At 45.6% G+C, this 27062-nt stretch overlaps 1 protein-coding gene across 1 annotated transcript in view; it reads right to left on the bottom strand.

Moving 5' to 3' along the window:
- The window catches only part of SLC6A11 (solute carrier family 6 member 11), a 128524-nt gene that overhangs the window by 54216 nt on the left and 47246 nt on the right, over positions 1–27062 (bottom strand). Inside the window, exon 6 of the mRNA XM_032327206.1 lies at positions 14001–14135. Coding sequence (XP_032183097.1) covers positions 14001–14135 — 135 coding nt within the window. The remainder of the gene's footprint in view (positions 1–14000; positions 14136–27062) is intronic.

Genomic DNA, 27062 nt, shown 5'->3' with positions numbered 1-27062 from the left:
AGCCACTCCTGGTGACATCTCTCTCTCCCTATGAGAATGCAAAATCCTCAAAAGCAACAGCACTGTCCAACTCACCCCTTGTAATCCCAGTACATGGTCAGACCTGGCAGAGAGCAGGTGCCTCTTCAGGGTTTGCTAACATCTCTTTGAAATGAGCCCATGTTTCTTTCCTCTGCAGCACCTGTTGGGCTTCTGGAAGTAGCCAGATGAATTCAAACAATGGCACTAACTTCCACCATATCTGCGCAAAAACCCATGAGGTCACAACTGAAGCCACTTTTTGTGTCCCCTATGATGTTACAAAGCCCCCACTGTCCTTGGCAGATGGGCTTCCTCCTTGCTTTACTCTGCCCACCCACTCCAAAATCAAGGTCATTTGACACATGTGTCCACTTCTTTCCTCACCTCCAAACTCATCCTATTTGCTTTCTCTTTTTCTGCCCCTAGAGAAGTTTACATGTTGCTGATTCATTTAATCTTAACTATGTCTACAAGGGAAGCAGATGAGTAAAAGACTGGATGTTGATGCTTACAAGAGAGGAAACTGAGGCTCAGAGAGGGTGAGTGCCTGCTCAAGGTCACATAGTGAGGTGAGTGAGAGGCAGGCATTCAAACGCAGCTCTGACTCTCATAGTCTGCTGCCAAGTTCTACTGAGCCCCTCCTGTCTAAGCAGTCTTCTGAAGTTACAGCTCTATACATGCCAACCAACCTCAGGCCCAGAAACTTTCAACAGCTCCCTCCTGGCCAATGAATGAAGTCCTAAGCTCTTTGGGCTTGGCACCCAAGGTCTTAGTGATGGGGTCTTAGTCTATTGTCTCAATCTTATTTCTTATGATTTCCTGCAACAAAACCTGTCCTATAGCCACACTGAGTTACTGACCATTCACTTTGCATATGCAGACTTTCCTATGTCTGGTCTTTGTTTATCTCTAAATAGCCTTCTCTTCCCCATCCTTCAGGGATCCAATCAAAGGCTGTATGTTTCACAAAGTCTCTAAAGGATGTGTAACTGGGAATAATTTTGTTCTCCTGACCATGTATGGTCCTTTATCTGAACCACCAGATGGCGTCCCACCCACCCACCAGTCCAGTATTGACTGGGGGACTCACATGCACCAGGCTGTGTGCAACAGTGGTGGGGGAATCCATGGTGCATGAAGTTCTTTGGTTACATGGAGCTACATACTAACGGGGGAGGCCAACAGTGAACACATCAACCAACACATGAGACTGCTTCAGAGAGCCATTAGCCCCATGAATAAAAGAAAACAGTGGTTTGGTGAAAGTCATGGGGTTTAGTAGGGGATGTCTGAGCTCAGGCAGCCAGAGGTGACCTGACTTTGGAGCTGAGATTTGCAGGGCAAGAAAGAGCAGGCCATGGGAAGATCTGAGAGAACACTAATCCACACAGGCAGGGTCTGTGGTAGGAAAGAGCCTAGAATGCCCAGGGCCATGTGGGAGATGGAACAAGGCCACAAAGGTGCCATGGTGAACAGTTTGGATGTTAATCCTTGTGCAAGGGGAAGCTGCTGGGGGGGACTGTAAGCAGAAAAGTCAGACCTCTGCTTCCGGTCACGATTGAGTGACTGGTATTAGACTAGTCCTCCTCCATAAGCAACCATCAAAGCAGACAAAATAGCAGAGGCAACTGTTTCAGGCATTGGATAACATGCTAGTCAGGGCTGGTAATCCTAAGAGATGGGAAATTCCACAGGGGTTTTGCCCAGCATTCCACCTGGGAACAATTTCTTCACCACAGCACAGAGGGCTAGAGTCCGAGTAGAACACATAGTCTCACCGGGCCAAGGAGGCAGGGCCAGAGTGTGGGACAGCTGGCACAGTTATAATCTATAGTGTTGGGCATCAGAAAGGGGGACCTGTATAGAGCAGGGCCCCAGAAGTCCATGTGGAGGTCCCCTGTGAGGCTGTGGTTGACAGCTGAGCTATAAAGGTCCAGGGGGAGCCCATCCAAGGCCAAATAGTGCTACTACAGGTTGAGAATGGAACAGAGACACTAGAGGCTGGACAGGGAGTGGAATGGGGAGGAAGAACAGGGCTGGGAGACTGGAGATCCTGCCTATAAAAGTGGACAGATCTGGCCAGCACCAACTATTCAGCCTTGGCATCTGGCTGAGACACAGAACAACCTCCACTGAGGAGCAAGGACAATGCCTCCAGGCAAGGTTTCTCCACCATGGCATTATGGATATTTTGAGCCCCATAATTTTTTGTTGCAGGGACTGTCCTGTGTAGTGGATGATGTTTAGCAGCATCCCTGGCCTCTTTTCACCAGATGCCAGTAGCACACACAGCAGTGACAATTAACACTGTTTCAAATATTGCCAAATGTCTCCTGGGAAGCAAACTTTCCCTGGTTGAGAACCAGTGCTCTAGAGTAAGAAGTACAGATAACTACTTTAGTCCCATCCTAAAAAGGCCTAAAGCAGAGCCCTGACAAACTGTACAGAGGACAAAGAGTTTAGAACCAAAGTCCCACTAAGTTAAAGGGTCTTAAGAAACAGCTTGAGATTTCCACATATCTGTACTAAGAAAACACAAAGTTGAGTCTACAGAAGTTTAAGGTGTCAGCCAGTAATTGAAATACCTATTCAAATAAAAACCAACACTCTTCAGAGGAAGATAACAGAATCCAGAGCATCTATAATATAGTATCCAAAATATTCAACTACAATTCACAGTATTCAATCAAAAACTACCAGGCATGCACAAAAACAGGAAGATATGATTGATTCACTAAGAAAAAGAGATGTGAGATTTAACAAAGACTTTAGAGTAGCTATTGTTAACACACTCAAGGAATTAAAGTGCAACACCTTAAAGAATAATGCCAGGAAGTTACATAAGCCAGAATTCCTTTTTCAACGCTCCCTCAGTCTGCAGGGTGAGGAAGGGAATACTGGTAAGAGGCAGGGAGTCCACTTGGAGCTATTCTATTAGCCCAGAGGAGGCTGGTTTGTGTCTTAGTTGTCTGAGATGCACTTAAATTAGTATGTTCAACCCTGGTAGATACTCTCAAAGTGGGGCACAAATTGGGGCAGATGAATCAAGAGAGAACAAGCAAATGCAAGAATAAGTGACTGTCTCAACAATGGGAACCAGGTGAGCTGGACAGTTGTTCCAAAGTGGAGGTGAAAGGTTTCCTTGTAGGGGAGGTCAATCAGAAACTGATCTGGTTACTATGGACTGGATTCCTGCACTGGGTGGGGACTAAACCCACCTGAAGCTAGATTCTAGCATTCTTGTAAAGTAGTCCTGTAGGTCTGAGATGCTCGAAGATGCCAGACCCAAGATGGGCAGCCCAGGGGTGCAGAGTAAGAGCAAGGCCAGAAAAATCATATAAGACAAAGAGTTTTAGGAGTGTATCCTTTACATGACCAAGTCAGAGTCACCTAGGTTTAAGTACTACCTCTGCCAGCAGAAGACAAGTGATTTAAGCTCTTGGACCCTCAGTCCCCTCATCTGTAAAACCCTTAGGAAAAAGATTTTTAAAACTCTCATGACCTGTAAGAGAGAACCTTTCTTAGGGTAATAGAACCTCAGGTCCTCTCTTACAGATCCTAAGAATTTAAGGTACTTATATATAGGACTTAGTGCCTGAATCTAGAAAATAATTTTCAGTAAGAATTTGTTGATTCAGTGAATAGGATTAATTAAATGGTGAGTTTGTGAAGCACAGCATCTGTCAGAGAACCAGCCTTAAAGAAACAATAACTAGAATCACTACTCTCATGTGTACCAGTTGTGCAGTGAAGCAGTTCTTCAACCACTGAGACTACAGATTAATAAGGGGCTGCTGAAACAGTTCAGAACTAAAATTCATAAAACCTCCCTTTGAGTAAACCTGTGACTGAAAGGATTTAATGAGGAGCCCCAGTGATACTCCAAGAATCTCCTTGGAGTATATCAGAATTCTGATTCCAGAGAGTAGCAACTCTTAAGGAATTTCAAGCAGTCAAGAAAAGAGGAAATGTTCACTACTTCTCAGTGCGTGAGTTAGATCAGTAATGTGTCTCTAATTCTTGAGTTCACCTGGTGACTGGAAGGAGAACACCCATGTCAGATGAATTCCAACCCCAGTAACTCCCTTCACACTTTTATTGCTGACTTAATTAACTATGTGTGCCTCCCAAGAAACTGTCATCGTTTTGAAGACAAGAATCGTGTCATCTGATTCTGTATCCCCAGTACCTGGTACTGAGGAGACAACAATAAATGCTCGTAGAACAGGGACTCTAACCCAGAATCAAATATACCAAAAGGAAACCTTGATTGATTTTCAGTCTCAAGGACTAGCCCTCATGTTCAGTGAGGCTTGCAATATTTTCAAAAATGTTTCCAACATCTGTAAGTCAATGTCATTATTTACATTTTGGTTTCAAAGTTCAACAGCCAAGAACCCATTTTTCCTTGGATCCATTTGGAACTAGAGTACACTGCCACCAGGTGGCAGCAATTCCATGGGCACGTCCATTAGGTTCATCAGGTAAGGTTTTTTTTTTTTTTTTTTTTTTTTCATCAGGTGAGGTTTTAATCAAAGGTCTTGGGGCGCCTGGGTGGCTCAGTGGGTTAAAGCATCTGCCTTCGGCTCAGGTCATGATCCCACAGTCCTGGGATGGAGCCCCGTCCTGGGATGGAGCCCCGTCCTGGGATGGAGCCCCGCATCGGGCTCTCTGCTCAGCGGGGAGCCAGCTTCCCTTCCTCTCTCTGCCTGCCTCTCTGCCTACCTGTGATCTCTGTCTGTCAAATAAATAAAATCCTTAAAAACAAAAAAAAACCCAAAGGTCTTATTTTCCCTGATTTGTTCTTGTGTGGTGGGTAGGTGGAGTAGATTTCTAGTGTTCTGAGATGCTCTCACTATTTGGACATCCTTCTACCCCACCTTCAGAACTTGGACACCTTAGCCGCAGACTCCAGTTCCCTGCATAGAAGAGACTGACTTGGAGAATGTGTGCATACCCTGGGAAAGCGGACCCCACGATTTGGATCTGTGACAGGCCTTTCTGTTCTTGCCCTGAAAACACACACTTGAAACACAATGAAGAGTGAGAGTGGCAGGAATCTGGGACAAGGAAAATGTGATTTCCTGCAAAAGCCCCTTCATTCCCCCAAAGACTGAAAAGACAGAAAATAAAAATTTGAGGGGGGAAAAAATGGAGTGGAAGCACTCTACACTTCAGAGAGAACACAGGGCTGACAATGAAGACAAATAGATGTTTAGAAAGTTATAAGAGACCACAGAATGCAAATTGACAGAGGACAAAGAAGGCAAGCTGCTGGGTTGCTTCAAGTTCTTGACGAGAAACTTAATTTACTGGATTCACAATAAAGGCACTTGGTTCTGAGTTCAAAGCCTCCCCCTTGGGCTGTGGGGCTCCGACTCATCCTGCCCAGAGCCAGTGACATAGAGGCAAGTGAAGAACACCACCAGTGTCCCCAGAGATCTACTATATGCCAGACCTTGGGCTGGGCACCGAAAACGAGAACCAGAAGTGCTTTTGTAACCATGTGCACACTTACTTCACTGTGTGGTGGGTATTCTTTTTTTTCCCCAGTATTTCATTTATTTGACAGAGAGAAATCACAACTAGGCAGAGAGGCAGGCAGAGAGAGAGGAAGAAGCAGGCTCCTTGCGGAGCAGAGAGCCTGATGCGGAGCTCTATCCCAGAACCCTGAGATCATGACCTGAGCCGAAGGCAGAGGCTTTAACCCACTGAGCCACCCAGGAGGCCCTGTGGTGGGTATTCTTACCCCAATGGACAGGTGAGAACCCTGAGTCCTGAAAGGTAAAGGGAAAACAGCCTGAAGGACAGACACCAAGCTGGTCAATGGCAACATAGTGACTCAATTTCCTTTCCTAGAAACTAGATTCCACTGCACTACAAATCCTGTCTCTGGAGAGCTTACGACTGACTGCAGGACATGCTAGGTCACCGCAATGTGGAGTCACAGAGGCTTCTCCTGAAACTCTCCGTCCCTCCTTCTTCCTTTCCTGCCTACCTTCAGTTCCTTGCTTCCTTCCTTCCATTCTTTCCAAAAAATACTGACTGAGCTCTTAATGTTGGCAGGCACGGTTTCCAGGGGTGGGAGATCTAATAGTGTATGTAACAGATTCGTCCTCTGCCCTCCTGGAGCTAACATTCTAGTGAGGAGAGGGTGATGACACAAAATGAAGGATGCCTTAGATGTTGGCAGGTGTCATGGCAAAAACCAAAGGCAGGGTGGTGAACAGGAAGTGCGGGGTGGGTGAAGGAAAGTGTGATTTTAGAGAGGGTGGTTGTCAGGAAGCTCCCACGGAGACTACCTTTACACCTTAAAACAACTTCCATGACTCTCTCTCTAGACCTTCCTTACTCCGTGAGGAAGGTGTTTTTGGCTCCCCGGCTCCCCACAGCTGAGCTGTCTTTACCTGCTTTCTAGAATTCTCTTGCCTCAATGGCTGGGGAGACAGAAGGAGGGACCCTCTGAATGCTTTTGCCTATCCAGATCAACACTTCATCAGTCTTCCTGCAGAATGCCACGCAAGCCCAGAGGGGCCAGGGGCACCCCTTGAAAGGATTTTTCCCTTGTCTAATGCCCCAGGGAGCTGAGGTCCAGAGTGCTGCACCTGTCAGGAGCCCTGTGTTCCTTTAGAAATGTAAATGACATTGCAAACAGGCATGTCTGAACCCCTTGTAAGCAGCAGAGATAAGGAGCTGGAGGCCAGGGCTGGAATTCATGCAGATCCTGTGTCACAGAAAGGTCCCACATCCTTGTCACTCTGGCTGGGATGTGGGCTGCAGGGAGCAAGAGTGTCCTATGGGGCAGAGATACCCCAAATGTTATTTTCCTTCTGTGGGTTATTACCTGTCCTACCTGGCTAACGTGCACAGGCACCAAGACTTCAAAAAACCCCAACTGTAGAGAAGTTGAGAAGTTTGCTTCCAGAGAAGTAAAGCTCTGATGATAACAGGCAGGCTTCACAGCTCTTACTGGATCGCTGGGACAGGGCTGGCCCTTCCAGCAGCAGGACAGAGAAGGCAAGTGGGGGTTCCATCCAGTGCCTGGAGCACCAGCGGTCAGCCCTCCCATGAAGCCTCTGCCCACAGACGCTCCTGAGAAGCAAAAGAGGGAAAGGGACGGCATGGATGCAGCTACTTTAGATCTTCCTCGGTATGTAAAAGGCATGACTTATTCACATGCTTTGCCATGAGGACCATCACCAAGAACAAGGTGCATGTTCTTCTCAACAGATCAAAGGAAGGATGAGAAGCTCTGATCGCCTCCAGCTGTCTTTCTACTTAAAAGGATGGAAACCAACCCAGTCAAGTACTAGTGAGGCTCTTTCCTCTTCCACCAGACTGTGGGCTCTTTGGGGACAAGGGGAGAGAGTCTTATTCATTCTATGTACTAAATATGTGACATAGTAGACATGCAGCAAATATCTGTGAGATGCACTAAGTAACAGCTTTGCTGGGCTCTGGCAATAGGTGAGTGGTATACAGGATCCTGGTCGTGATCCCTGTCCTCTTGGAGTTGGCAACCTAGAGAAGACTCCCAAGAAGTGCTCATTTTACCTCTGCTGGTCCTCAGTCCACCTAAGAGCAACAACCCCACCCCCCACCCCCGCCAACACACACACTTCTGGGAATGGTTAGAGCAGTGCAGGGAACAGATGGGGCTCTGAGGCTGGAGACCTGACCGTCTCTGGCAGCGGCCCCTCCGACCAGCCCCAGTCCCTGGGGCTCACCTCCTCCATCCCCTCTCTTTCCTACTTGTTTACCCACAAGAGGCCGTTTCGTAGCTCCACCATCAACCCTTTTGTCCCTGGTAGCTGCAGGAAGCCTGAACACTGCAACTTCTAGATCAACCCCAAGAAACAAGGTTGTTCCCACCCCTCAACAACCCAAACCACTAGACCTCCCTGGGAACTTTTCTTTCTGGTGCAGTCTGAAGGGCAAATGGGAAACTAAGTCAGGATCATTTCACAAAAAACAAAAAACAAACAAAAAACCACAAAGGAGATACTACCTGATAAAAGGAGATAACTACCAAGAAACTGAGCCTTTTTCTAATCTCCTGATTAAGGATTTCCAGCCGACAGCTCTCCTGACCTACTTTCTCTAATTTTGAGTCATGCCTCCATTGTTTTGAGCAGGACCACGCGGCTACCTGAAGTCCTAACACTACTGCAAGATGATTCTCCAGCCCTCGCTCTGTCCCAAACTGCAGCCCACCATCTTCCCCTGGTACTGCTTTTGCCAAGTCCATGCCCATTCTAGTATTTATGGAATAGCTGCTTTTCAATGAACCTGGCTCCTTATCACATACAAGTATGTATATGCATGTGTGTGTAAGTGTACATAGATAGAGCTTCATTTTAGCAATAATAACTATGAAGTCACGGTTTCGATGTGGTTGACTGATATCCCAGGTTTTTGTTTTTTTGTTCTTTCTAATGCACATGAAAATAAATAAATAACTACAATAAAAAGAAAAAAACCAGTCCTCCACTGACTGGGTCATTGTACTTCACCTTCCCAGTCATCTGATGGGGCAGGAACTACAACCTATAAGCCTCATTGTAGGGAAGGCGGACTTGGCACCGGAGAGGGGAGGAGCCTTGCTAGATGCCCCACAACCAGTAACAGGAGAGTGGGAATTGAAACCAGGACCTTCCTGATGGAAACGATGGCCTAGGGCATGCACAAATGAGAATGCTTGGAACTGGGGTGAGTGGATCTGCTGTTTTCTTCTTCAGACATCACCTTCCTTCATTTAGTATTCTCTTGCCCAAAACCCAGGAACGCTGGACTCTAAGTCCTAACTGGACCACTGAGCTGCTCTGTGAACAGGCAAGTAGCTCAGCCTCTCTGACCTGGATCTGTGGTTCTACTGGCCCACCCATAGGCCGCCTTCCCTCCACACACTGAGATAAACCTGTGTGATGTGCTAGCCTTGAAAGTCTGAAGACCCCTCCACAGACTCAGGGGTCCCTTACATCCCACCACCAAACTTTCAGCCCCCTGGAGCAGACAGAAAGCAGGCTCAGGGCTGCTCCCTCCTCCCTTTTCAGCCATGTTGGGCCCATCCCGCAACATACCCCAGCTTCCAAAAAACACCAGCTACATGGAATTTTGTTTACCTTCAGTCTTGCAGTCACTATACTTACCTCTGCCCCACACAGTTAACTCTCATGTTGATTTTGGGGTGCACACACACACACACACACACACACACACACACATACACATTTCCTTGCCATTGGTGATGAAGGATCAAAAACATAACTCTCGGGGCGCGTGGGTGGCTCAGTGGGTTGAGCCGCTGCCTTCGGCTCAGGTCATGATCTCGGGGTCCTGGGATCGAGTCCCGCATTGGGCTCTCTGCTCAGCAGGGAGCCTGCTTCCCCCTCTCTCTGCCTGCCTCTCTGTCTACTTGTGATCTCTCTCTGTCAAATAAATAAATAAAATCTTTTAAAAAAACCAAAAAACAAAAAACATAACTCTCAGATCTGGTGAGCTGGAGGTTTTTAGAATTTTAGCTAAAACAATAGAACCTTCCTTCAAAAATCAAAATAACTTTGGCTCTTATAGTCATTCAGCAAATATTTACTGAGCACCTTTTATGTACCAGGCACTGGTAGACACTGTGGAGACACAGTGGTGGACAAGGCAGATTACAGTGCTTGCTTCCAAACTGTCTTCTCTGGGAGGTCCTCCCTGGCCACCATGCTGGAAACTTCAGCTCTCTTTCAAGCTCTCCCCTTGATACTCCATACTTGGTCTCCATGGGTCTTGTCACCATTTAATGGACTACATATTTTATTTTTACTTCTGTTTTCTGCCTTCTTCCTTGACTAGCATATAAATGTCATTGTTTTGTCCGCTGTCTACTACTATATCCCTGATACCTATAATAATCTCTGATATAGAGCAGGCACTTAGTAAGTATCTGCTAAGCAAATGCATGGGCGTCAAGTGAATCATACGTGTAATACAGACATATATGTATGTATATATATAAATATTCCATTGTACATATGGTAAATGCTTTGGAAAACAAGTAGAAATCCTTGGGGGTGAATGGTTGGCAGCTGGGAAAGACTTGCCTGAAAACGTGATGTTTAAACTGAGTGGCTAGGGGGCAAGGTAAGGAAGGGGGATCTGGGGAAGAAAGAGGGAGTGTTCTCAACAGAGAGACAGCATGTGCAAAGGTCCCAAAGCAGAAAGAAGGCCAGTATCTGGGATGAACTATAAAGGCGGGAAGGGAGGAGGGATGAAGCAAGGAGGCAGTTCAAGGAAGCCCTTGGAGGTCCTTCCCTTTGGATCTTATTCCAAAGACCACAGGAAACCTCAGAAGGGATTTAAGCAAAGAGGTATCTGTCATATTTATATTTCGGAAAGGTCACTCTGCTGGTGTATGAGAGTGGCCAACAAGGGTCAAAAGATCTTTCTGTAAGACCAGTTAGGAGGCTCCTGTCAAGTGGGAGATTGTGGTGTTTGGACCAGGTTGGTAGCAGCAGAGGTAGAGAGCAACATGGGGCGTGACGTTGCTGTCCCAAAGGGCCTGCTGGCAGGAATGGCTCTTAACTGGTGTCTGGGAACTTAGGTAAGATGTTCCCCCTGGTACTAAGTCACACAGTCATTTCAGATGTCTGGGGCACTGAATTCTGCTGGGCCAGCCTGCCTGGATTGCTTATGCAAGCAAGACAATTTACGGTGAGCACCTGCTTTCCTTCTAAAGGTCGGGAATTCTGGGGTCTGTGTGATTGACCACATGGCCAGAAAGTATCTGTGCACTTAATAAAATTTCCTCATTGGGATGCCTGGGTGGCTCAGTCAGTTAAGCATCTGCCTTCAGCTCAGGTCATGATCCCAGGGTCCTGGAATTGAGCACCACATCAGGCTTCCTGCTCTACAAGGAGCCTGTTTCTCCCTCTGCCTGCCACTCCCCCTGCTTGTGCATGCTCTCTCTCTGACAAATAAATTAATAAAATATTTATCAATCAATTAATCAATCTTCTTCATTAAAAACCCAGGTCCTGAGCAATCTCCTCTGGGCAGAAATACTGACCACATGCTGCTGCATTTTGATACTACAAGAAGGAAGATGCTCAGGGTGTCTCCTCCTGGCAGAATACCATGGGAAGACTAAGCATGGATTCCTCCAGACTTCATCTGATGATGAAAATAGACTACATTCAAGGGTATAACTGCTGAGTCCTCTGAGCCCTTCTAGTCAATCACTCAACGTGTGTGGGGTCTTGGCACCCTCGACACAAGGGGTCATATGGTTTCTGTCTCATCTACTCCACATTGCCTCTGGGTTATGCCTTTGAGCAGCCACAAACAACATGGCTCCATTCCAATAAACCTTTATTTATGAAACAAGGGCAGAGGGCTGAATCTGGCCTGTAAGTCAGTTTGTCAACCCACGTTCACAGAAAATGCAGGATTCTCTGGATCTACTTTGAAACTGCTGACTGAATTCAATCTTTTCATGTCATTAGTGGGAACGCTGAGGCCCAGAAAGAGGAAGAAGTTGTCCAAGGTCACTCAGGATCAGCAGCAGAGCCAGAGGAAAACCAGGTCCAGACTGCTGGCCCAATGTGCTGGCCACAATTCCAAGAGGCCATTCCACAGAACAGCCTTGCAGGTAAGTGCTGGCCTGGGAGCCAAGGCCTAGGAGGACATAGATGGCAGGAGACTGGAATCGTGTGGGCAGGCAGTCTGAATGGTGGACTATCAGGCTTCACTTCTGTTCTGTGTGTGGGTGTGAGTTTGTGGCGCATGTGTGCACATGTGTAGATAGGGCTCTATGGTTATAGGTGGTGGCTGGGTTTTCCCAAACTTTTCTGACCATCAGAATCTCCTCTACAACTTTCTAATAATATAGATGTGCAGTTTCCATCCCATAACCCCTGAAATTGCACTTTTAACATGTTCCAAGGTGTCTCAATAATCATTGAGGATTGGAAACTCTGGGTGATGCTCAGAATCTCTTGCCTGACCTTGAGGACCAGGATAAGGAGGCCCATGAGTAGAGGAAAGAACAGAAAATCTGTCAAGAATTTGTGGATCTAACACAAATGCACAGACGAGTGATTCTGGAAATAGGTTTTCCAAAACCGATTCTCCAACTGAGCCTTTGCCATCATAGGTTGGCATTGGCAAGGCCAACAGTCAGGAGCTCATTTCCTTCTTCCTAGGGATTCTGCATGCAATTCAGGATGCTGCCTCAGATGCCCGATGGTGCCCTGAGCCTCGGGGGCCCCTCACAGCACAGCAAACTGAGATAGAAATGAGTACACATTGCCACTCCACCATGGACTTAATCAGTATAATGAGTACAGCTGAGCTACAGTAACTCACCCTCCATAAACCTTCCCATCCAATTTCTCCTAACAGGGGGTGGCTGGAAGCCACAGACTGCACACTTGGAATTTCTTGCAGGCTTATCTTCTATGAATACAGATTCTACATTCTAATGCATGATCCATCTATGTTTGTTTTAGTAGAAATATGGGTACCTGTATGTTCATCGTGGCATTATTTACAATAGCCAAATTGTGGAAGCAGTCCAAGTGTCCGTGGAGAGACGAATGGATAAAGAAGTGGTGTAGAGACACAATGGAATATTATTCAGCCATAAAAAAGAATGAAATCTTGTCATTTGTGACAACATGGATGAACCTGGGGTACTACACTAAATGAAGTAAGTCAGAGAAAGACAAATACTGCATTTCACTTATATGTGGAATCTAAAAAAAAAAAAAAAATGAACAAAACAAAACAGAACCAGACTCCTAGATAGAGAGAACAATGTGGTGGCTGCTGGGGAGTGGGTAGTCAAAATAGGGGAAGGGAATTAAGAGGTATAACTTCCAGTTATAAAATAAATAAGTCACAGGGATACAAGGTACACTATATTGACTATAGTTAATAATATATAACAACTTTGTAGGGTGACAGACAGTAGCTAGATTTATCATGGTGATCACCTCATAATGTATAAAAATGGTGAATCCCTGTGTTATACACCCGAAAATAATGTAACATTATATGTAAAGTACACTTCAGTAAAAAAAAGAAAAATGGATGTCTCCACATCCATCAAATATCTTTGAGCACATTATCTGACATACACACTGGGATTACCTGGTGACCTTTAGAAGATCCTGATACCTAGGACCCACCCCCAGAAAGTTTAATTTAATTGGTCTGGGAATTGGGATTTTTTGAAAGTTTCCAGGAGCTTCTAACAAGTAATGAGGCTGAATACTCCTGGGCAAGATGTTTGGTTTCATCTCTCGTCTAATGTACCCCCAGGCATACCCCCACTACCCACTTAGGGAAGGTTAGGTATAAACAGTCACTATCCAATACACATATACAACATATACACATATACACATATACAACAGGAAGCCAATGCCTTCCTGGAGACAACTAACAGGGGAGCCAGTCTTCACCAATTGTCTTCTTTCTGTGAGCTACACCCATAAGAAAAATCAATCACCAACACAGACCCAGTTCCTCTGGCTGAGATGCATGGCTGCAGGGATCTGTGACCTTAGGTGGGAGCAAAACGTGTGTTTTATTGTCACTAACCTCTGAAATTCAGCACTTCTTCAATTATGAAGGCAGACAACAAATTACAGTATTGTTAGCAGTAGAAATTCCAGATACTTTCATATCACAGTACAGATATCTCCAAAGGTCTTTTATGATCATCACTACTTTGAAATCATGAAAACGAATGGACCTATTGCAGAATCTTGTTATTTGATATATTGATAAATGAGCACATGCTTTATTACCACGTCACAAATTCGTTTTTTGTTAATGTTAAGGTATGTATTGAAAATTATTGCTGTGAGAAGGGGTCTACAGGATTCCACGTACTCAGCCAGCTGGTGAGTCCCTGGGTTAGTAGCAGAGGCCCACAGAAGGCTTCCCAGGTGTGATGGGCAACTGGGCATTGAGCAAGCAACTCTTACCTGTGGGTCGGAGAGCCGGGAGAGGTCGGGGTATAGGTAGAACTTGATGCCTTCGGAGGCCCCGGGCAACGTGACCCCTCGGATCAGGAGGATCAGAAGCATGACATATGGAAATGTTGCAGTGACATACACAACCTGCCCAGGGGAGCAGAGGAAAGAATCAAGAAGGGGTGGTCATGTGGGGGCGACATGGCAGGCTCCTAAATCCTGGCCTGGCACAAAGGGCTTCCCAGTGCAGGGATATATGAACATCCCACATGGCTTCTTCTCCCATCTTATCTCTCACCATCTGGACCCTTCAAGGGCCAGTTCCTTCATTGAGTATCTTCTGAGTACTGAGAAAGATGCTTGAGATCAGTGCTTTTCAGTCATTTGTGGCCATACCCCACAGAAGGTAATATACAGGATATCAAAATTCAATGCACATCGAGCTGAAACAGGATGTTTCACAAAATACTCACTCTTCCATGTGTGATGCACTCAATATTTTCTATCATATCTGATTTCTTATTTTTAAAAAAGAGCTGGTCATGATGCTCTAAATGCAAGTCACAATTCACCAACAGGCCATGATCCACATTTTTAAAAAACAATGCTCTTGAGTAAAATTGAGTTTTCACAGTCAAGGATAGGATAGAAAAGTGCAGGAGAGGAGTCAGGGAGGGCACTATCGGAGGCGAGAAAGATCCAGTGTGTGCCAGGGCTCATTTCCGCGGGGTGTGTCTGGAGGACCCAAGGAACCTGGGCAGCCCTTTCAGCCCACACTTCTGAACAAGTACCAAAATCCCCCCTGGGTTTCTTTATACAAGAACTGTTTACAAGGAAACAGCCACACCTTCTCCACTCTGGGAGTTCCTGTCCTGGGGCACACCTTCACCTGAGGTCCTTGCAGGACTCGGTGTCCCCTCCGGCTCTCACTTTTTTCTTTGTCACGTTCTCCTCTGAAGTAACTTGATCATGTCCTCTCAGTGGGGCCTGCCTGTTCCATCTGTTTAGATCAGCAACTTGTCAACATGTGGGAGCCACGGACACTTCTGAGGATCCGAGGACAGCTACAGACTCTCTGTCCTTCCCCCAAAGGTGCACAGACACAGAAATGTGTCCAGCTTTCGGACTGATTCAAAGACTCAGAGTGCCCCAATCAAGGACCTGTGCTCTATGACCTATGGTCTTAATTCTTCTGGTGGAATCGTTTCTCAGTCCAGGGTTTCTTTTACGGCAGTCCAGTCCTTCACTCTGTGCGTTTATTCATTCACTCACTCCTCCCCTACTCACTCACTCACACACCCAGAACACTCCTACGTACCAAGCACTGAGTTAGATTCTGGAATACACAAATAAGAATGAGTCTTGAATGGAAGTTTCTGCTTCAAGAGGCTTCCCCACTAGGAGAACAGACAGACATGTAGGTAATGCATTATGTGATCAGGGGAGAAAGTAAAGGATGGAGGAGCACAGAGGAACTAATTACAGAGGCAGTCAGGAAGGGCTTCTCCAAGGAGGTGATCCAGGGATTGGCCCATAAAGGATTAGCAGAAGTTGAAGACATGGGAAATGGGGACAGAGGAAAGAAGAGAATAAAATCCTATTAAATGCCAATCACTTCACATGTGACAATAGAAATAGCCACATTTATACAGCATTTCCTCTTGGATTTTTTCCTTGAATTATTTATTTTATTTTCATATAAATTAACATCGTAGAAAAACTGAAATAGAAACGCTAAATACAGAGGGCACCTGGGTGGTGCAGTCGGTTAAGCATCTGCCTTTTACTCAGGTCATGTTCCCAGGGTCCTGGGATCAAGCTCTGTGTCCCGGCTGCCTGCTCAGCAGGGAGCCTGCTTCTCCCTCTCCCTCTGGCTGCTGCTCCTCCCCCTGCTGGTGCTCTCTCATTTGCTCTGTCAAATAAATAAGTTTTAAAAATCGTTTTTTTTTAAAGATTTTATTTATTTATTTGACATACAGAGATCACAAGTAGGCAGAGCAGCAGGCAGAGAGAGAGGGGGAAGCAGGCTCCCCGCTGAGCAGAGAACCCAATGCAGGGCTGGATCCCAGGACCCTGAGATCATGACCCGAGCTGAAGGCAGAGGCTTAGCCCACTAAGCCACTCAGGTGCCCCTAAAAATCTTTTTCTTTTTTTAAAAGAAACATTAATTACAGTATGACACACAGTATCCTTGTGTTAACTGCCCTATTATATTTCATTGAAGAATGCTCCACTATGCGCAGTGGAGGGACAGGAAGGGGACAGGAACACAATGAAACAATAACAAAAAAAACCCGTTACTGTTGAGAAACAGTTAACCTGCTGCATCCTGTAAACTAAAAGGTAAGAGGCCATACTTTACATAAAAGCAAAGGTAGGTAAGTCATTGGGTTGGTGAGTGGCACAGCAGGAAACCCAGTCCTCAAAAACAAGAAATAAGAACCTGCAGAAGGGGAGGTGTCACTGGACGCTGCTTATGTCTGGAGGGCTGGATTGTTTCATCCACACATCGTCCTTAACCTACAAGGCCGGAACCAGCCTCAGCCTGCTCACAACCTGGCTGCAGCCATTTCAGTGTCCTGCTTCCAGAACAACCATCGGCTCCGCGGACATGCCACATGATTGTTTCAAATAATCTCTTGCTGTAATATACCATGTGATCCAGAAAAGGTGAATGTGAGTTAGATATATAAGAACAAGAGCCCATGGCTGATATTAACAGTAAAAAATCAGAGGCCAGCAATCAACAGGGTTGACGGTTCCTGCCCATAGAGGTAAACTGTGCTGTGCTGTTTCCCTTAGTCTGGTGAGCATATTCTATCATGGATCCTCAGCATTTCATATAAATTATGGATTCTCTCCCTTCACAATGAACCCCCACACTCCATCCAACCCAGCTTGTGTCTATGAAAAGTAAGGAGGGGGGACGCTAAAATCTATTGCTTTTAATTGCATACTTTCCACATTTGTCTCTGCGGTATGGCAGAAGATTAATTATCCAGAATGCCCAGGCTCTGAATAATGATATTTCTGTCTTAACTCCCCATGCTCATAAAATCTAAGGGAAAGAATGTTAACCATGTAAAACAGAAGAACAATTGAAAATTATAGGACTTTAACCTTACCATGTGGGACAACCTTGATGTGACTAAACTTGTTGATTATGCTCTCCCTGATCTGTTTGGATTTTTGTAAAGATTTTATTTATTTTTTTGTCAGAGAGAGCAAGTACAAGCAGGGAGAGTGGCAGGCAGAGGGAGAAGCACACTCCCCACTGAGCAGGGAGCCCGATGTGGCACTTGGTCCCAGGACCCTAAGATCGTGACCTGAGCTGAAGGAGACGCAAACTGACTGAGCCACCCAGGCATCCCTCCGTCTGGTCTGTTTTGAATATACTGGGCCACCAGGGTGTCATTAAGGCGTCACTTATAACCTGGCCAAATGAGCTCTGACCATGCCCTCAGCAATACACATGGATACGGACTGTTCCTCAAGGTCCAAACTGGCATGACTTATTAAATGGCTAATGTTTCTTCTGAAGTAATCCCATTGTTTAGAGCTCTAAATGCATGCTCTGCTTCTACATTACATTGAGGAGAACTACACTCCCGCCACTGAAATCCACACCTTCATTTTTACAGTTTTTAAAATAAAACCATAAGGGAAAGAAAATATTCAGATGAACTGTCCAAAGACCACAGTGTAGACAATGACTTAGGCTGCCAAAATGAAACCACGGGCTGGCAGGCGTTAGCTAGAAAAAATCCCTTTGTGAGCTGAGGTTTGAGAGCTTTGAGTCAGGGAACAAAAGGTGGCTTAGGGGCATCATTATGTAATGGACACAAGTGGAGAATGGTATGAAAGTCGAAAATGCAATGCTGAGGACAGCCTGTATCTGACACTGGTCCCAGTTCTCCCAACAGCCCCTTTAACCCTCAACTATACTAGACACCTGGAAAATATCTTTGATTTTTCCTGAGAACAGCCATAGACTATGCAAACAATACAGACCTTGTCATTAAGAAATTGCACATAAAAGGCATGCACGCTGCCACATCCCCCATGTGCTCATGCCTGTGCTCATGGCAGACATCACCAATTGATCACAATATTCTCTGAAGTTAAGCCTGGATGTAGCTAAGCCTCAAGACCCTCCACAGTATTCTGGGCAGCCTCCATAATCAACTGGGAAGAAATCCACTATCTCCTACTCTTGCTCTAGCCCTTTTTTTCACTGATGCATTCATAGTGTCCTGCAGGCCCTTAGTGCCTGTCCCCAGAGTGGTAAGACCCAGATCTAGTGCTCAAAGAAAGAACTGCTGAATGTGCATACCTGAATGACAGACCTGGGATCATGACACCCACTGGACTAATGTGAAACATGAAAAGGAGGCTAGAGAGATGGGCTGGAAGCTTCTTTATGGATAGTTTCAGCCTTCTGGCTCTGACAGTGGGGTTGAAGCTAGATTTCCAACACTAAGCAGGAATTGGAAAGGCTGAGTCCGCCAAGAAAGATGTCAAACTAGCCAACAGTGAGGAAATGGGCTGAGAATACTGTCTCCCAGGCTGTGCTCCAGGTGTTCAAACTGGAGCCTGCCTCCCTTCTTCCCCCAAATTCTTCCACATTCAATCAGGGGCAGCGAGTCTGGACAACTTGATCTCCAACTATATTCTGACATGATGCCCCCTCTTCAGCCCCATCACTGGGAACTTGTGTCATCTTTCTGCTCCGTCCAGGACAGCCCCATGCTATCCACGCTGCAGCCTGGGTTTCAAAACTGAGTCCAGCATGTGTTTTCCTGATCTCCCCAGGCTCACATTCAAGGTTGTGGGATACAGTGCAAAGGGTTGGGGTCTGAGTCAGATGACCTGTGTTTAACCTTGACTCTGCCCCGACTTGCTGTGTGACTTGATTAGCTTCCATCCTTCCCCCAACCACTCTGTCCTCTGCTATGCCAGCTTCCTTACCCTCAGGGAGTGTGCCAGCCTCCCTGAGGGTAAGTCCTCCTTATCTTTTCATGTCCCCCTTTATCTGTAACACCCAGTCCTAGGTATTCATCCTGAGTATATCTTAAATCCCACAAGGCTAGGACTCCTTCAAGTCAGGGACCCTGCCTTCTAGGTGCAATATCATTGTCCTGCCTGCTTTATATGTCAGGCAGCTGTGGCCCAGAGGAGTGGAGGAAGCACAGTAGCCCCCTACCCTTACCCACAGAAGATACGTTCCAAGACCCCTACAGGATTCCTGAAACCACAGGTAATACAGAATGTTATATATGTTTTTTTCCTGTATGTCCATACCTATAACAAAGTTTAATTTATAAATTAGGCAAAGTAAAGTGAAAAACAATAACCGAGCATAAACTAGAATAATTATAACAATGTACTACAATAAAAGTTACATGAATGTGGTCTCTCTCTTCCAAATATCCCACTGTACTATACTCATCCTTGAGTGAGGCTGGCATGATAAAATGCACATGTGATGAGAAGTGAGAGGAATGGCGCAGGCACTGTGACACAGAGTTAGGCTACTACCAGTCTTCTGACATCAGAAGGATGATCATTGCTTCCAGTGAGGAACTGAAATGGGAAAAAGTGAAACCATGAATTGGGGGACAGATACTGTACCTCAGTCTCACCTCAGAACCCAGGATCCTCTTAGCTACCATTGTTGAGGGGTTAAAGTACCACGTCCTTCCTCAACTCCCTACTCCACCCACGTCCCCATCACTCTGGCACCCTCTGAGCACCTCCAGCAGCTCTCCATCAGCTGTGTTACTGCCTTGTAAGCTTCAGATTTCTAAATCATAACCTCCTTGAGGTAAGGGAGCTTTGTCTTTTACTTTCTCTGCTGTATCCACAGTGCCCAGGACAGTATAAGGCACATAAAACATGCTCAATAGATATTTGGTAGAAGGATAAACAAATCAGCAGGCTGAGATCCTGGATCCTGAGGTTAGGCTGCAGGGCCTCAGAACACCACTGCGTGCTCTGTCCTATGAAATGCTAGGTCCATAAAATGGGATTCAGAAAATTGAATCTGATTTTTTAAAAAAGATGTATTTATTTATTTGAGAGAGAGCACACACATGCAGAGGGACATGGAGAGAGAGCAAGAGAGGAGGGTTTCTAAATAAGGAAGTAAGAGATTTGGCTTCAAAAGACAGATCAGTCCAGATACAGAGGGCAAGAAAGTTCAGATATAAGGTAATCCCCAGCTAAATTCATCACTTTCAAGAGGCCTGCCGCTACAGGATTCTCTGGATGAGCCAAGCAGGCCTCAGGAATTATGGTAAATTATGCAGTGTTTGGTGACAGACACAATAAGTCACTGAGAAGGTACGATAAAGGCTGGCTGCTTCCTGGCTGCTTCCGGCTGCTGCCAGAGATGGCTCCGACCCAGAGAGGTGGGTGTGGAAGAAGGAGGGTCTAATCTGTCAGACCTCTGAGGCCCCTGTGAAATGAGGTTCCTGCCCCAAGCACATGCTTTGGTTGAGGAAGAGGTTTTTTTACTATTGTTTAGCTTCCTTTCAGCAGGTCAAGTCCTCCTGAATATAAAGGTTAGCACAATTGGTGGTAATTATACTGTATCCTGCTTAATTGACTCTAATTGCTCATTTGCATTCCAATACTGGAATTGTGGGGCATTTCCCCCTACTTCCAGGACACAGCTATTTATTTCATAGCAGGGAGATCGTCTGATCATTGGGAACATGACAAAGGTTGCAGAAAGGCTGCCCCTCCCTAAGTTTTCCAGGATAATGGGGTAAATTGGAAAATTGAGCCTTGTTCAAAAGGCTTTGGGAAAGCAGGGTGGTGTGGGGGCAAAGACACAGAACCACAGGGTCAGAAGATCCAAATAATAAGTGGCTAGGGCAAGTTCCATACCCTCTCTGGGCTGGCATTTTACCATCTACAAGAGGCAGGGGTGAACTAATCCAAGCTTCAATCACTCTTGTACCATTTTCCCAATTCTTTTTTTTTTTGCCATATGCATGTATTCCTTTGGGCTGTTTACTTAATATTTTCTAGAATTCAATATTCTCTCTTATGTTCAATAAATATATTAATGGAAAAACTGAATTACCACCATAAACAGAAAACCATGATCTCTAACCACAAATATAGAAGGTAAGTGCAAAAATAAATACAATGAGAATAATATAGGATTAAATTAGAGCCAAAGGCTCTGAGTCTGACCTGTGTTTTCCATTTGTTCAAAAGCAAGAGTGGCAAGTATCAGGGAGGTGCTAAAAGATAAAACAGCTTACTGTACCTTTTGCCTTAAGCACATGAAAAAGGACTATTATCTCATTATATAATTGAATATTCTTTGATACAGTTTCACGTGTCACTAAAATCATCCTGTGGACTTCCAATAGAAAGAACATCTCCCAAACCTGTGGAAAGGATCAGATGCATGATTGCTAGGGTCCTTCCCAGCAAACAAGTGTTTTCTGGAACAGTTAGCTCATAGTTAACCACAATCCTTGCAAAGGATCAGGATTCCATAGAGCTATCCAAGGTCCTGACACTAATTTAGGCTGAACCTTCTGAGAGCAAGCTACCCAGGGCCTTGCAAGAGGCTGCTGTTAACTGTGCACCACTGGGTGCCAGAGATGTGTCATATGGTCCCACTATCTGATATCCATGCCATTTGAACAGGTTCTATCCCCATTTTGCAGACAAAGACAAACAAAAACTCTTGAAGATTAAAGAAAGAAGTGGCTTGCACCAGGTCACAGAACTATGAGATCAGAAGTCAGCTCTCTCCAACACACGTGCCATGCTCCACGCCGCAAACCTGACCAGACACATCTTCCTGTTTTCAACTCCCGTTTCTTCTTCTGTCTGTCCTTCACTTCAAAGATCCAAACAAACAAATGTCTGGCTTGCTTTACTTTTTTGGCAGCAACTCATCGTAGCCCACTACCCTGGCGTGGGAAATACTGTATTAGTCCAGTCGTCCCCGACTTCTCCTCTGGCTGGGCTTGCCTCTGTGTGTAGGGTACATATGCCCATTACATATGGCTGGAAAGCACGTAATAAACATCAACCCTTACAGAATCAGTGTTTTGAATATCAACATAATTTCCGAGAGAAAACTACCTGAATTCTGAGGTAGAAACACCAGAGCAGGCACCAAATAGCCTGGTATGACCTCCCATAAGATGTTACTGATATCTGGGAACAAGGTGCTAAGAGAATGTGAAGCCAAAGAAGGGATGTCACCATGGGCATACCTGGCCTCTTCACCCTTTTTTTAGAGTAATTATTCTTCAGACCATTCTAACAGAAATAGGAAATGAAGAAAACACATTCTGTTTCAAGCAACCAAATTTTAAATCAGTGAGAGGAGTCATGTTTTCACAAGAAAATAGTGAAAATATTCACTATTATAGGAGATAATGGTATTTCAGCAATGCAGAAATATTTCCATGAGAAGCTGAAGTTACAGTTTTTATGCAACAATAAATGGTTTATCGTTATCTATAAAAGTTAGCCTAGGTGTGGAGCCTAAAATAATATACCAAAACACTGGCCAGCCTTGGAATCCATGCTTCAGGGCATATTTGGGATTGAGGAGGAGGAGAGGGACAGGATTAGGACTGGAGGCAGCACCCAGGGTGGGAGGATCTGGCTCTTGTCCCTATTCTACCACAGTGCCAGAGACCATGAGCCTCATTTCAAGATTCACTTTCCCCTTTACTGTGGTAACAAAACTCCTACTTTTGACTGGATCCATGGCTGTCTAGAATAGACAACATTTCCCAAATTCCCTTGCAGCTAGGCTATGTGACTACATCATGGCCAATCAGATACACATGAAGGTGTCGTGTACAACTTCCAGATTGTGTCCCTAAAGGGAAGGGCTGTATTCTATCTTTCCCTTCTTGCCCTTCCCACAGGCTGGAATGAAGACCAAGTAGTGAGCCATCTTCAACCACAGAAATGAGGGCAACACCCAACACCCAGAGCAATGGAACAGAAACAGTCTGGGTCCCTGACAGCAGGCCAGTCATACCTGGGCTGTTACGGGAGAGAGAAATAAACTGTCTTGTTTCCACTACTGTTCTTTGAGGTCTCCACTGTAAAAAGTCAAACATGGAACTGAAATATCTAACCACCAATTGCCTCTGTGATCTTGGATGGGTCCCATTACTGCTCTAAGTCTGTATCATTTTTCTTAAATGAAGGTACTTGCCCAAATGATCCACACTATTCCTTCCTGCTCAGAATGAAGAGAAGATTCCAAAGATGACCTAGGACTCTGAAGGTGAACTCTTCAGAGCGAACATCCTTCCACACCTGGAATCAACCAGGAATGCAACAAATATAGTCAGCAAGTCTTCAGAAAGACCCAGTTAGTAACATTAAAAGAGCGGTCAGAACAGACCTGTCAAAGAGATCACCATTTCTGATAAGCCAACCTTCTCTGCCACAGTTTAGAATGAACTTGACAGGGTGAGTAGCCAGATTCGGTGTGAATCCCGTCATCAAGTACAAAGGTGCATACATGAGTCAGAAGGTCTCTGAGGTCTTCCTGAGCCTCCATGCTCTCCATGTGTGAAATGAGGATAATGCCTACTTCAAAAGTTGATGTGAGAATTTGAGGTCACCATGCAAAGCACCCAACACACAGACTGGAAGGACTGTGATTGTCTTTGCTGGCCATCACTGGTTCAGTAAGCACTGGCCCTCCAGCTCAGTGGCTGAGCAGCCTTAGCCAGCAGAGAACAACATAAATGGGGGGATGCAGGTGATTCAAGAATATAAACAGAGAGTCTGGAGTCAGCCCTGTCTCAGCTGTAAGGGGAGACTAGAGAGTGGCTCCTGAAAATCCTTATGGGGTTCTCTCACTATCAATGGGAATGAATAGCAATGTGGTGGCAACAGAAGGCTGGTATAAAGAGGTGGTAAATCCGGGTGAATAGGACCAGAGATAAGAAAAACATCAGGACTTGGGGCGCCTGGGTGGCTCAGTGGGTTAAAGCCTCTGCCTTTAGCTCAGGTCATGGTCTCAGGGTCCTGGGATCGAGCCCCGCATCAGACTCTCTGCTCAGCAGGGAGCCTGCTTCCTCCTCTCTCTCTCTCTCTCTGCCTGCCTCTCTGCCTACTTGTGATCTCTGTCTGTCAAATAAATAAATAAAATCTTTAAAAAAAAAAATAAAGAAAAAGGCAGAATTCATGGTGCACTGTGATGGGTCAGTCGTTAAACATCTGCCTTCTGCTCTAGTCAAGATCCCAGGGTTCTGGGATCAAGCCCTGCATCAGGCTCCCTGCTCATAGGGAAGCCTGCTTCTCCCCTCACACTCTCCCTGCTGTGTTCCCTCTCTCACTGTCTCTGTCAAATAAATAATTTTTAAAAAAATCTTTAAAAAGAAAAGAAAAGAAAAAGTCAGGATTCAGGCTCAGATCTGTAGTAGGACTCCAAAGCCAGCATTCAAACACTACACGGACCCAAAGGAAATTCAAGTGTCCCTGTAATCCAACTAGCTTCATCTTACACATGTCCCTGCGTTCCCCAAACCAACCCTGTACTGCATGCATGTAAGCCTTTGGTTTTGTTATTCCCTTCATGTCCAAGGTCCTTTTTCCCTTTTCTAATTAACAAAATCTTGCCAACCTTCAAGACTGGTCAATTATTATGTCTTCCATGAATCAGCCTTAGGCTACAGGATGAAATGCTTCTCCTATAGCCTACAGCACACTGGGCAATCCAGCATACAGACAGGGGCATCAGTCTTGACCACAGAATAACCAAGTTCAAATCCAGCCTCCAGCACTTTCTATGTACATGATCAACTTTTGGCAAGTTATCGTCTTTCTAGGTCTTGATATTTCCTTCTATAAAATGGGGATAATAATATAGCCAATTAACTCAATCCCTTTGAACTGTGGATTCTTAAATCTATGGAATATGGATAACAGCTCCTACCTCTTATGGTGAGGGGTGAGAATTAAATGAGCCAATGTTTACACAGCGCCAGACATGGAGACTTGACCCGTCAGGCTGTAGCAAGCTGCCTCCCATACTTCTTTCACTTAGCTTGTATTTCACTCTACCTTCTCATACACCGGCCTCTCTTCTAGAGTAGGATCTACTGAAGGGCAAGGGCTTATTCATCTTGGCCCATCCTGAATGCTGCTCACAAGACCTACAAAGACTGTAAATAGTTGATGAATAAACACATTCTGACCTCAATAACCCAGTGCGAACACAACGGAACAAAAAACAGGGTATAATCCCATGCGGCCACAATGGGCCTTAAGTGTAAACAGTTTTCATTACAAGCCTCCCAATCTGAGGATAAAGAAATTTCTAATTCAATTCACCAGCCATTCATTTAGCCCACTGTGGGCCGGGGCCTGTGCTGGTTTTGGAAGGCATGCTGATGAATGAATCAGGCCTCTGCCTGCAAGGACGTAAGAGCCGGCCACAGACACAGACAGCCATAATGGTAGACCATTCAGTGGCAGCAGTGGGAGCTCAGGGACAGAGTGATCAGGGAGCAGGCAGCTCAGGTGCCAATGATGTGTCTAGAGAGCTCCTCATGGGCCTGCACTTTGAAGGGGGACAAATTGTCCCTATTGCTCCAAAGAGTCCTGCTCTAGAATGTGCTGTGGAAATGCATTCCTCAAAGCAAGGAGGGTCAGGACACGGAGCATGTGGGGTGCTTCAGCCTGGGACCAGCACTTCCAGGGAAAGAGATAAGCTTTGCATGGGAGCAGAGGTGGAGGCCCAGAGGTGAGAAGATACTTAAACAGCAACCATGCTCATTAAGACAGCCAAGCCCAATTAAAATCCCTGTCCACAGTATATCTAAAAATCACTGGATGGGGGATTCTAGTGTTTAAGCCTATTTCATGGTGAATTAACTAGAAAGGCAATGCTATTGATTTTTACATAGCTCCACCATGAAGACCACAAAAATGAAAACAAATCCCCAAACAAGCTCAAGTAACATAAATATTCCAGGCAGTGCCCAGCCAAGCCTACACTAGCATTAGGAGCTATTATTCACTGCCTGGAAAACACACTTGGTACCTTGGCTAATAATGATTTAAACCCTATCCATCTCTCTTAGACTAGAAAGCTGGCATCGCCATGGAGATCAAAAGCACCATTAAGGCACACCATTAAATCCCAGGCAGGGCTTTACCAGTGTAGGGAGGCTGTCAGCTAAGAAGTACCACCCCACATCCTCTTACGCTAGTCTTCAACACGCTTGCTCATGGCAACGGAGGAGCGGAGGGGAGAGAGCCGACATGCAGGGACTGTGTCTGCAGCCAGACAGCATGCTGTCTGGATCCCGCAATCACCGCCTGCTCTCTGAGACCAACTGCCTCCCTTCCAGCCCACAGGCCAATCACGCATTCTCCTGGGTCTTCTTCAAGAGTCCTGAGCAACAGGGGTCCCTCCTAGACCACTGTGCTGCCTGCAACACACTCCTTCTAAAATAGCTTCAAGTCTTGAAAGAAGAATCTACACTTGCCTCTATTGATGGAGACCCACATGCTGCCTCCCACCTCTTCAGTCAGCAGCCACCCCGGAGGACACCGGGCACACCTATGAAGTCAAATGCAGTAATTTCTTAGGACTTGTCCAATTTTGCAGCTTTAACTTTCCCTCATTAGATGATGCCTCTGGTGGTCTGCTTCTTTTCCTCATGATTGTTTTAGTCTCTTTCACAGGCTCATCTCTTCACTCATTCTTTCCAGCAATTAATTAACCGATCAGCCAACTCTGATGAGCTTCGTCCTGTGCCAGACACTGTAGGAGGCAGAGGATGCCAACAAAGATCAGGGGTAAGCTCCGCCCTCTGTTTCACGAGAAGCTGCTTCCCCAAATCTGGCCTCACCGCACCTCTATTCACTCTCTTCCCACTCTCCTGCCTTTTCTTACCTACTCCTACAGTTTTAGGAGTCACCGATGTCCTGATGGCCTATCAGTCTCCCTCACCAGCCCAGCTGAATCTCAAGTTGAAGACTGGGGCGTTCAACTATCTATGTGTATATCCAATTGGATTTCCTACCTCTAGTTCCACATGCTCAAAACCAACCCCATGA

Source organism: Mustela erminea, chromosome 1 (genome assembly GCF_009829155.1).
Source record: "Mustela erminea isolate mMusErm1 chromosome 1, mMusErm1.Pri, whole genome shotgun sequence".
NCBI lineage: Eukaryota > Metazoa > Chordata > Mammalia > Carnivora > Mustelidae > Mustela > Mustela erminea.
The sequence above is the reverse complement of the archived record's forward strand: the minus strand, read 5'-3'. Positions and strand labels throughout refer to the sequence as shown.